Source organism: Myotis nattereri (genome assembly GCF_964212035.1).
Source record: "Myotis nattereri genome assembly, chromosome: X".
Taxonomy (NCBI): Eukaryota; Metazoa; Chordata; class Mammalia; order Chiroptera; family Vespertilionidae; genus Myotis; species Myotis nattereri.
The window spans coordinates 68,116,365-68,128,380 of NC_138078.1; the positions used below are offsets into that span (position 1 = coordinate 68,116,365).

Sequence of the window (12,016 nt, forward strand, 5' to 3'; positions counted from 1 at the left end):
ATCTGTTTTTGTTCATCGGTTTACATTGTTCATTATAATCCACAAATGAGTGAGAGCATGTGATATTTATCTTTCTCTGACTGACTTATTTCACTTAGCATAATGCTCTCCAGCTCCATCCATGCTGTTGCAAATGGTAGGAGTTCCTTCTTTTTTACAGCAGCGTAGTATTCCATTGTGTAGATGTGCCAAAAGTTTTTTAATCCACTCATCTTCTGATGGGCACTTAGGCTGATTCCAAATCTTAGCGATTGTAAATTGTGCTGCTATGAACATAAGAGTCCATATTTTCTTTCTGATTGGTGTTTCTGGTTTCTTGGGATATATTCCTGGAAGTGGGATCACTAGGTCAAATGGAAGTTCCATTTTTAGTTTTTTGAGGAAACTCCATACTGTTCTGCACAGTGGCTGCATCAGTTTGCATTCCCACCAGCAGTGAACGAGGGTTCCTTTTTCTCTGCATCCTCGCCAGCATTTTTCATTTGTTGATTTGTTGATGACAGCCATTCTGACAGGTGTGAGATGGTACCTCATTGTCGTTTTGATTTACATCTCTCAGATGATTAGTGATTTTGAGCATGTTTTCATAAGTCTCTCAGCCTTATGTATGTCCTCTTTCAAAAAGTGTCTATTTAGGTCCGTTGCCCATTTTTTGATTGGGTTGTTTATCTTCCTTTTGTTAAGTTGTATGAGTTCCCTATAAATGTTGGAGATTAAACCTTTATCGGAGATATCATTGGCAAATATGTTCTCCCATGCAGTAGGTTTTCTTGTTGCTTTGTTGATGGTTTCTTTTGCTGTGCAGAAGCTTTTTATTTTGGTATAGTCCCATTTGTTTATTTTCCCTTTAGTTTCCATTGCCCTGGGAGCTGTGTCAGTGAAGAAATTCCTTTGGCATATATCTGAGATTTTGCTACCTGTGGATTCCTCTAATAATCTTATGGTTTCCTGTCGTACATTTAAATCCTTTATCCATTTTGAGTTTATTTTTGTGTATGGTGTAAGTTGGTGGTCTAGTTTCATTTTTTGCATGTGTCTGACCAAATTTCCCAGGACTATTTATTGAAGAGACTGTCTTGACTCCATTGTATGTTCTTGCCTCCTTTGTCAAATATTAATTGAGCATAGTGGTTTGGGTCAATTTCTGGGTTCTCTATTCTATTCGATTGGTCTATATGTCTGTTCTTGTGCCAGTACAAGGAAGTTTTGAGAACAGTGGCTTTGTAATACATTTTGATATCTGGTATTGAGATCCCTCCTACTTTGTTCTTCTTTCTCAGAATCACAGCAGCTACTCGGTTTTGTTTTTTGTTTTATTCCAGATGAATTTTTGGAGAGTTCTTTCTAGATCTGTGAAATACGCTGTTGGTATTTTAATGGGGAGTGCATTGATTGCTTTGGGTAGTATGGACATTTTGATGATGTTTATTCTACCAATCCATGAACATGATGTGTTCTTTGATCTGTTTGTCTTCCTCTAACTCTTTTCTCAATGTCCTGTCGTTTTCTGGGTAGAGGTCTTTTACCTCCTTGGTTAAGTTTATTCCTAGGTACCTTAATTTTTTTGGTGGAACGGTAAGTGGGTTTGTTTTTTTTAATTTCTCTTTCTGTAAGTTCACTATTGGGGTATAAAAATGCCATAGATTTCTTGGCGTTAATTTTGTATGCTGCTACATTGCCAAATTCATTTATTACATCTAATAAATGAATTTTAATGGAGTCTTTAGGGTTTTCTAAGTACAGTGTCATGTCATTAGCGAATAATAGCAATTTTACTTCTTCCTTTCCAATTTGGATGCCTTTTATTTCTTCTTCTTGTCTGATTGATTTGGCTAGCACTTCCAGTACTATGTCAAACAGGAGTGGTGAGAGGGGGCATCCCTGTCTTTTCCTGTTCTTAAGGGGAATGGTTTCAGTTTTTGCCCATTGAGTATGATGTTGGCTGTAGGTTTTTCATATAAGGCTTTTATTATGTTGAGGTATGATCCCTCTATTCCCACTTTGATGAGTGTTTTTATCAGAAATGGGCTTTGGACTTTGTCAAATGCCTTTTCTGCATCAATCGATATGTGATTTTTGTCTCTCAACTTGTTTATGTGATATATCACGTTTATTGATTTGCGGATATTGTACCAACCTTGCATTCCTGGAATGAATCCCAGTTGGTCATGGTGTATGATCTTTCTAATGTAATGCTGGATCCAGTTTGCTAGAATTTTGTTGAGAATTTTAGCATCTATGTTCATCAGGGATATTGGCCTGTAATTCTCTTTTTTGTGGTGTCTTTATCTGGTTTTGGGATTAGGGTACTGCTGGCTTCATAGAAAGAGCTTGGAAGTGTGCCTTCCTCTTGAATTTTTTGGAATAGTCTGAAAAGGATTGGCTTTAGTTCTTCTTTGAATGTTCGGTAAAACTTCCCTGTGAAGCCATCTGGTCCAGGGCTTTTGTTTGCTGGAAGCTTTTTGATTACTTTTTCAGTTTCATCAGTAGTTGTTGACCTATTCAGGTTTTTTTTATTCTTCCCGGTTGAGTTTTGGAAGCTTGTATTTTTCTAGGAATGTGCCCATTTCGTTGAGGTTGTCCAGTTTGTTGCAGTAGAGTTGTTGTTCGTAGTATTTTTTGATAATCCTTTGTATATCAGTAGGGTCAGTTGTTACTTCACCTCTTACATTTCTGATTTTGTTTACTCGGGTCCTCTCTCTTTGTTTCTTTGTATATTTCATTCCATTCCCTTCTTGCCTGGTGTGTTTCTGTGGAGAAGTCAGCTGATATTCTAATAGGAGATCCCTCGTAGGTAAATTTCTGTCTCTCTCTGGCAGCCTATAAGATTCTTACTTTGTTGTTGGTGTTTGCCAGTTTAATTATGATGTGTCTTGGTGTTGGTCTTTTGGAGTTCACCTTGTTTGGCACTCTATGTGCTTCTTGGACTTGTGTAGTTTTTTTCTTGCCAATATCAGGGAAGTTTTCTGTCATTACTTCTTCAAACAGGTTGTCTATTCCTTGTTTCTACTCCTCTCCTTCTGGCACCCCTATTAAGCGAATGTTGTTCCGTTTTTGCATTGTCCCAAAGCTCCCTTAGGCTCTCCTCTTGCTTTTTAAATTGTTTTTCCAGTTGCTCCTGTGTTTGTTTGTTTTTCCTACCTTGTCTTCTAATTCGCTGATGTGGTCCTCAGCCTCTTCTAGTCTGATGTTTAAGCCTTCCATTGTGTTCTTTATTGCAGCTCTGTCATTCTTCATTTCCTCTTGGTTCCTTTTCATGTTGGTGACATTCTCATTCAGCTCCTTATAATTCTCATTCAGTTGTGTGTGTTTATCATCCAGCTGTTTGACCATCCTTATAACCATTACTCTGAATTCTTTCTCTGATAAGTTAGTAGTCTCAATTTCATTTAACTTCCTTTCTGGTGATTTCTCTTTTTCTTTCCTTTGTGGGTTGCTTTATTGTCTTCCCATGCTTTGCTGTAATGTTTTAACTGTTGCTCAGATTGCTCTGCTACCCAGTTTCTTTAGGGTGTGGTGCTACTGGTGTGACCTCTCAGGTCTCCTGGGCTTGGTAGTCTACTGTAGCTCCTTCCTTGGGCTATTTGGGTCCTCTAGATGTAGGCCTGTGAGCTGGAAAGGCACAACTGAGGTGTTTAGAAGTCAGCAGCCATGGAGGGGGGTGTTCTAATTTTTGCTGTCTTATGCCCTTGGTTGAAATCACGCGTGCCCCACAGGGACTCACAGTGGCGTGCAGGAACCGTCTATTGAGGTGGTGGGGCTCAGGAAGCCTACATTCTGGCAAAGCGTGACTGTGGTGTCCAGAGTTCTGTAGTTGTGGGGTGGGTAGACTCAACTTTTGCTGCTGCCTCCATGGTTGAATACATGAGATTCCAGCGGCTGCTCACAGAGGCACCTGTGGTGTATTTGCCAGAAAGGTGTACTAACACACTCTGAAGGACCTTGGCACTGAAGCCACTGGATTGTAGTGTCTGTGGGCAGGTATCCCAGAAGAGGGAATTCAGCGTTTCTACAGCCCAGAAGTGCACCCGTGTTTGTTTAAGTGCATGACCAGCAGGGCTTGCAATGGGGCCCTAGGGCTGCCTGTGGAGCGGTGGTCTTAGGAGACCTGCACACTGCAAAAGCATGCAACTGTAGTGTCCAGATTTCTGCAGCTGTGGGTTGGGGAAACTCAGATTTTCCTGATGCACCTGTGGTGGATAGGCTTGCATTCCCCGTGGCGGCACACAGGAGCACTCGCAGTGAGTTTGCTAGTGCAGGTGCACTGAAGCACTCTGAAGGGCCCTGGCACGCTTTGGGCAGGTATCCAGGATTGGTGAGTTCAGAATTTCTACTGCCCAGGGGAGTGTGTCCCTATTAGTCCAAGATCAGACCCAGCAGAGACTCACCGCTCCTTCCCCAAAGTGCCCTGTGGATAGATGGGCTCAGGGGGAGTGAGCAACTGTGGCAGTGCAGTTTGCTGGCGCTGAGCTCTGATGCACTCTGAGGGGCCCTGGCGCTGAGGGGCCCTGGCGCTTAAGTTGCGCAGCTGGGTGTGTGTAGGCAGTTATTGAGGCAGAGGGAATTCAGAATTTCTACTGGGGGGCAGTGAGCTTGTGTCTGTACAAAATCACTCCCAGCTGAGGCTCACAGTGACTGCTAAGAGAAGTGTATGCAGTGGTGTGCCTGGGAGACCTGCATGCGGGAGACCTGCTTGCTGGAGATGCACAAAAGTGATGTTGGAGGTCTGCAGATGGGGAGGGGGTGGCTACACTTACTGCTGCAGGCGTGGTGGAGGTCCCAGGGTCTGCGAGTCTGCGGGTGTGGCTGCAGGATTTTGGCTGGAGTGGCTGCCGGGTCTCGGGCAATGTCCAAGGCCTGTCTGGGTGGTGGTGCTGCTGAGTTCCTAGAAGAGGCCGCTCTCCCCTTCAAGATGGCGGGGGCTCCATGCCAGAGTCCAGCAGTCTGGGAGTGCCGCAGAGGTGGTAGTCTCTCTGTGTCCCAGAGAGCCTGGTCTGTCAGCCTCTGCTGCCCCTGCCGGATTTAACTGTCCCTCACTCACTCACTCGCTCACACACACACCACACACATCCACACACTCTCCTTTCATCCCCTCACTCACTCACTTCCTATCCCTCACCTCAGTCCTGCCAGCCGCCATCTTCGATACTCTTTCCCCTAACACTTTTTTATACAATATCTGAAGTTGATTGACTCCCCCCTAAATATTTTGCTGATATATCTTTCAGTGCTAGATCTAACACAAAATGAGCTTATGGAATAGAACCTCAGTTGTAGCGGAAACAAAGAAAAAACTTTTTGCGTTTGTTTGGTTTGTTCATATTACTAATGCATCTGATCTGAAAGATGGTGAAAGTAAATTTCAACCTGTCCTGAAATTGGCCAGAGCCTTTCATATGGAATGTAATGCTGTCAATTTCATTTGCAGTATACTATCAGCCATACCCAACTGGAAACAAGAACACTGCAGCTCTCAGTCTGGCATTATGATCGATTTGGACATAACAGCTTCCTTGGGGAGGTGGAGATTCCTTTTGACTCATGGAACTTTGAAAATTCAAGTGATGAGTGGTTTGTACTTCAGCCCAAGGTAGGAAATGCTTCCAGATTAGTCAAACAATTATACAATGAGTCAAGTTATGAACCACATTGATATCTTCCAATTTTCAAGGGATAATCTGAAAAATTAGTAGTACAACTAATTTTGGAATCATGTAATAAATGTAAATATATTCTTTTGTAAATCTTTATTCAATACAATGCCAACCACATAATCATATATATTATTGCAAACCACATAATCATATATATTATTGCAAACCACATAGTCATATACATTATAATATGCTTTACTAAAAATGTATATCATTTGGAGGTCTCTATTGATAAAATAAATACATGATATGATCCTATTTGAAAGAGAACACATTCATTTTCACATAAACAAAAACAAAGAGAACACATTCATTTTCACATAAACAGAAACAAATCCATAGAGCAAGATCAATGTCAAAACATTCTCTCTATCCCCCATTCTTTATAAGTCAGACATAAGCAGGAGTTGTCTTACCTTGGCTCACATGAGGAAGTGACCAATAGCTAATGTATCTGGTTTTCTACTTTCCTACTTTTGAGATTCATAACCCAGGACTTGAGTTATAGTCACAGAAATAATTTCAAGGCTGGTTCTAGAAATTGATAATATAGTATGTTGTAAACTACCTTGGATTCATTCAATGAAGCTGGAGTCCTTCTACAGGTAGTCAAGAGTAAAGTGGGAAAAAAAAAGATCATGTTTACATAACCAAACATTTTTCTTTATATAGAAAGACAAAAGAAGAAGAAAAAGCATGATAGTAAAGATAATGGACTCAAATGAAAATTCCTGAGTTTAATCCTGGTAGCTTCATGATTGTCTGTGTGAACTTGGGCAAATTCCTTAACTTCCCAGGCTTTGGCATTCTCATTTGTGATATAATAATTTGACATAGCTTATAGGGATGCTGCAAGGTTTGAATATGCATTTTATGTGATGCTCACAGTATTGTGTTGGGCACATTGTAAACTCTCAATAAAGGCTAGGTAATATCTATATTATATCACAGTCCCCTTATTGCAATTGACAGAAATCCCAACCCATACTGCTCAAAAAGGAAAAGGAAATTATTGGTCAGTGATTATCAAGCAGGGCTTGATCTACTTCTCTGTGTTGACCTAATTTTCAAACTTCATACAGTATTTGCCTTCTTCACAAGCTCCAGGTATGTTTCTTTTGGACACTACACAATTTCAAGCCTCCCATCCTAGCACCACACTGTCTAAGAGAAGAGGGAGTTCCTCCTCCTCCAATAGTCTAACCAATACCCTGGGCCTGGTTATCTTAATCCTAGATTATTTGCCCATCCTGAGATGACACTGTGGCCATAGAAGTGAGCTATGTTGACTTGTTTAAGACAATCAGAACACATCCTGGTCCTAAAGGTAGTATTGCCCCAGAGGAAATTCAGGTATAGTAGTACTAAAGGAACGGTGAGTGGATGCTAGACAGGAAAAAGCAACGGGTATCAACAATAACAAATGTTTGGGTATCAACAATAACAAATGTTGATCATCATCAGTAGCAACATTGTTCACATCTAATGGTTACAACAACCATTGTGAGCTAAGTATCATTATCCTCATTTTATATAAGGAGACTGAGACCCAGAAATTAAATACAACTTTCTAGTGGGATTTTATAAATTTTGGTCTCAAACATGGTGGAAATAACTAATAAAAAAAAATATTTAGGAGGTATAATTTGGCTGTGAGTAAAATCGACAACAATATAATAAAAATATTTAAACATAAAATAACTGCAAGCCCATGACTAACATAAATGTGATAGAGATACAAAGTACAATAATAACAACAAATGATTCCACAATAGTATAACAGTCTTCTGACAATATTTATGGAAAATATTTGGTCATTACAGCTTTACATTTCTTGGAATTGAATGAGATGACTCACCATAATGGATGGCACTTAATGTGACCTAACAATCTCCTATCACTTCATTCCTTATGTGTATGGGTGAGCATCATAGAATCATAGATAGAAAATGTCTAAGGCATCATATGATGCATGACATAGATGAAGGATGATTAACATGCATTTTAGTACATAAAATCAACTTCTTTACCATAAATTTAACTTTAAAGCATATTTGGGGTTCTTTGGAAATCAGCTTAGAGTATCCTCTGTGCTCAGGTAACAACTTTTCCAGGTAATTACTTTCACATTGCCATTGAGTGGTTTCACTTTCTAATACCATAAGGAGAAGCATCTCTCTGAGCCTGCTCAAGGTAGAAAAGTTCCGATTGTGTTTAATATCTGTTGAACTCAGTTGGTTCTCTGCCAAATGACTTTGGATTCCTTTCACCAAGTTTGTTAGAATTTTTTCCTCCAACCACCTCCACCTGAAACTCTCTTTAGAAAACTATCCTCGGGTTACTGTGGCTTTTTCCACATGGGCAAAGAGCCAGAAATTCTTTGGAGTTTATGGATCTCCTGCAACAAGGCAACTCTTAACCAACACCTGATAGGTGGGGTGGAGGAAGGGATCTGAAAACTCAATTCCCTTACTTAGTGTTGGAAAAATTTGAAGGTGTTACTTATATTCCAGAGCACTTCTGCTGGATCAGTCTCTGTCTTTGCCTGGATCCCTCTCTTCCCTGACCTGTTTCTCCCACCCTATCACTGGATTATCCTGAGAATACTTCCTTAGTCTCTTGTATAAGAATCCTCATCTCTGAGTTCATTTCTGGGGAACCCAATATTAAGTTAGTGTCACTAATCCATGTCATCTTCCTCTGCCAAGCTTCTTCTTAAACATATGGAGGAAAGGCTGCAGGTTTGCATTACATCCAAAAATGAAGGTGGGGAAAAAAAATGAAGGTGGGTATCCTGCTTGGTATGCTGCGTCTCACTTCATTAGTGGCTCATCCTCAGGCTGAGCTGCGCTCTGTGTGATGATTAATTATCAGAAGTTTCACTTAATTCTCAATCTCTTGGATCAGTCATTTTGATGCAGTAGTCACTTCATTAGCTGCTACTTGAGCAGCCCCAGAGACTTGATATTTCTTGTAGATTATCCAGCTGAGGAGGTGTAATGTGAGCTACTGGAACTAATTTACTTAGTAATAGAGGATCAGAATTGATAGTCCCCAAGCTTTTGGAAAGACAGATATGTTTTCACAGTGGGGAATACTGGAAAGACATAGTCTCTTACTTCTTATTGAGTCTGTGCTAGTGGAAGCCCCTTAACACTTACCTTTGTTTTAGTTAGGTCTTACAGCACTAAGCCAGTCAAGAAGCTATTTCAGACCCAGAAATAATTCAAGATACCAAACATACTATAAAGTAGTTTCACTGTATAATTTCCATTTTACTGCATGATATGGAATTGCTTAGTAGCTATAATTCATTATGTTACTGAAAGACATGTTAGGTAGTTAAACAAGAAGGGCTTGTTAGTATGAATTACCATTCATGTGTTCCCAGAGGCGCTATTATAAATACAAGTACCTTTGAAAATCAACAGCCAGTTTAAGTGGTTTTCCAAGGAAAATTTCTCTGTTCTGCCTTCAGGTAGAGAGTAAATGTAAATTCCTGTGGAATTGATACCTAGCTAAAAGGCTGTTTCTTTATTGGGCAGTTTAGTAAGACATTGGTTTTTAATTTATTATCCCATCTTAGACCTGTAAATGCACTGAGAACTCTGCTTTCTACTCTGATGAAAAGTGGCTCCCTCTTAAAAAACAAACAAACAAACAAAAAAACAACCCAGAAGATAATGGGTATTACTAATTATACTGCACCCCTGCTCAGAGACCCGACCACTTTTAATGTACTTTGAATAAATCCTAACCCTCACCTTGGCACTCAATGCTCTCTTGATATAGGCCAGTCTTTTGAAACAAAGAAGGATGTCGGTGCTCTTCCCATATCCCCATTTCCATGCATACATGGCTGTCCATGGCTTCCACTCCCACCAGCCAACACCTCTCAGTCTTTGTAGGCTGCTGGAGTGGGTTTGATCTGTGGGCATGGGAAACCAGAATAGCCTGGGTATTTAAGTCTCCTGGGGATTGAGGGCAGAAGGAACAATCACTCTCACTCCCTTGCCTCCTATGGGGCCAGCTCTGAGGTGCTCTGTCTTATTTATAGATCTCCCTGTGGGACTGAGCAAAAGTTACTCTTCATGAATTTTTGCCTGATATCACAACCTTGTGAGTCTCACTTCACTTTCTGATCCCACTTCTCCACTACACTTCCTAGTAAAACACTCTAACATAAGTTCATGTCTTAGGGTCTTCTGGGGAACCCAGAGTAGACACTTTGCTTGCATCTTCCTTGCTACCATTTTCCTGTACACACACCTCTAACCACACCTGACGTTATTTTACTTCTTATACACGTTCTACTCAGTTCCCACTGTATTTTGCTCATACTGCTTTCTTGACCTGGACTAACCTTCTTTCCACTCTATCTTCATCTGACATCATCTCTCCTAATCCAATCTAGATTACTCTTTTTCTTCCCACAGTGGTTTATTTGTACTTAATTGGAGCAACTGTCATCATTTGTATGACATTGAGCTTGCTATGTAGTAGAAGCCTAGGAGAAGACTCCCAGAAATCAGAACTAATAGTAGGTTTATTAATAAAGTCACATAACATACACATACAAACACATTTCTAAGGCATTTCTTAAATGTTTATTTTAACTTAAGTAAATGTGCATTTGTTTTCAAGTCTTTTAATATAGGAACAATTCATGTTATTTGAGCATGGTTTCAGTTATTAAAATTCTGTCATATCTTTCTGGAATAAATTCTACAGGTTATAAATCATCATCAACAGCTTCAAGTTTTAATTTCTCCACAGGGAAACAAGAATTTAAGAATACTTTCAAAGCAAAACAAATATAAAATCTTTCTAAATAGTCATATTTTTTCTAATCTTTTATAGCTTTGAGCCCAATAGCTAATTTATTTTAAAATCTTTAGCTTTTCTAAACTATTCAATTTAATTTTCATAGTAACAGTTAACTTTTTGTACTCTTTGGTTTATTAAATTATACAATTAGAACCACAAAGATACCCTCCTGGCATAAAGAGCTTGGGAGACTAATGCAGCTGATACTTTTTTTTTTTTCAATGATAAAGAGAATTTTATTTTTTTAATATATATTTTTTTAATTGCTTAAAGTATTACAAAAAGTATTACATATGTCTCCTTTCCCCCCCCCCCCGCCCTTGACAATCCCCTGGCCTCCCCTACCCCCCAGTGTCTTATGTCCATTGGTTATGCTTATATGCATGCATAAAAGTCCTTTGGTTGATCTCTTACCCACCCTCCTCCTGCCCTCCCACCCTCCCCAGCCTTCCTGCTGTAGTTTGACAGTCTGTTCGAGGCAGCTCTGCCTCTGTATCTATTTTTGTTCATAAGTTTATAATGGTCTTTATTATCCAGAAATGAGTGACATCATGTGGTATTTTTCCTTCATTGACTGGCTTATTTCACTTAGCATAATGCTCTCCAGTTCCATCCATGCTGTTGCAAATGGTAAGAGTTCCTTCTTTTTTATAGCAGCATAGTATTCCATCAAGTAGATGTACCACAGTTTTCTAATCCATTCATCTACAGATGGGCACTTAGGCTGTTTCCAGATCTTAGCTATGGTGAACTGTGCTGCTATGAACATAGGGGTGCATATATCCTTTCTGATTGGTGTTTCTGGTTTCCTGGGATATATTCCTAGAAGTGGGATCACAGGGTCAAATGGGAGTTTCATTTGTAGTTTTTTGAGGAAACTCCATACTGTTCTCCATAGTGGCTGCACCAGTCTGCATTCCCACCAGCAGTGCACAAGTGTTCCTTTTTCTCCACATCCTCTCCAGCACTTGTTGTTTGTTGATTTGTTGATGATAGCCAGTCTGACAGGTGTGAGATGGTACCTCATTGTTGTTTTGATTTGCATCTCTCTGATGATTAGTGACTTTGAGCATGTTTTCATATGTCTCTTGGCTTTCTGAATGTCCTCTTTTGAAAGGTGTCTATTTAGATCCTTTGCCCATTTTCTGATTGGATTTTTTATCTTCCTTTTGTTAAGTTGTATGAGTTCCCTATAAATTTTGGAGATTAGGCCCTTATCAGATATGACATTGGCAAATATGTTTTCTCACACAGTGGGTTTTCTTGTTGTTTTGTTGATGGTTTCTTTTGCTGTGCGGAAGCTTTTTATTTTGATGTAGTCCCATTTGTTTATTTTGTCTTTAGTTTCCAATGCCCTAGGAGCTGTATCGGTGAAGAAATTGCTTCGGCATATGTCTGAGATTTTGTTGCCTTTGGATTCTTCTAGTATTTGTATGGTTTCCCGTCGTATATTTAAGTCCTTTATCCATTTTGAGTTTATTTTTGTGTATGGTGTAAGTTGGTGGTCTAGTTTCATTTTCTTGCATGTATCTGTC

General features: G+C 39.7%; 1 protein-coding gene across 3 annotated transcripts in view; it reads left to right on the plus strand.

The window, feature by feature from the left end:
- The window catches only part of LOC308536156 (synaptotagmin-like protein 5), a 154,014-nt gene that overhangs the window by 47,324 nt on the left and 94,674 nt on the right, over positions 1-12,016 (plus strand). For all 3 annotated transcript variants that reach the window (XM_081115219.1, XM_081115220.1, XM_081115218.1), the window contains one exon: positions 5,429-5,590. In XM_081115219.1, the coding sequence (XP_080971345.1) occupies positions 5,429-5,590 (162 nt within the window). The remainder of the gene's footprint in view (positions 1-5,428; positions 5,591-12,016) is intronic.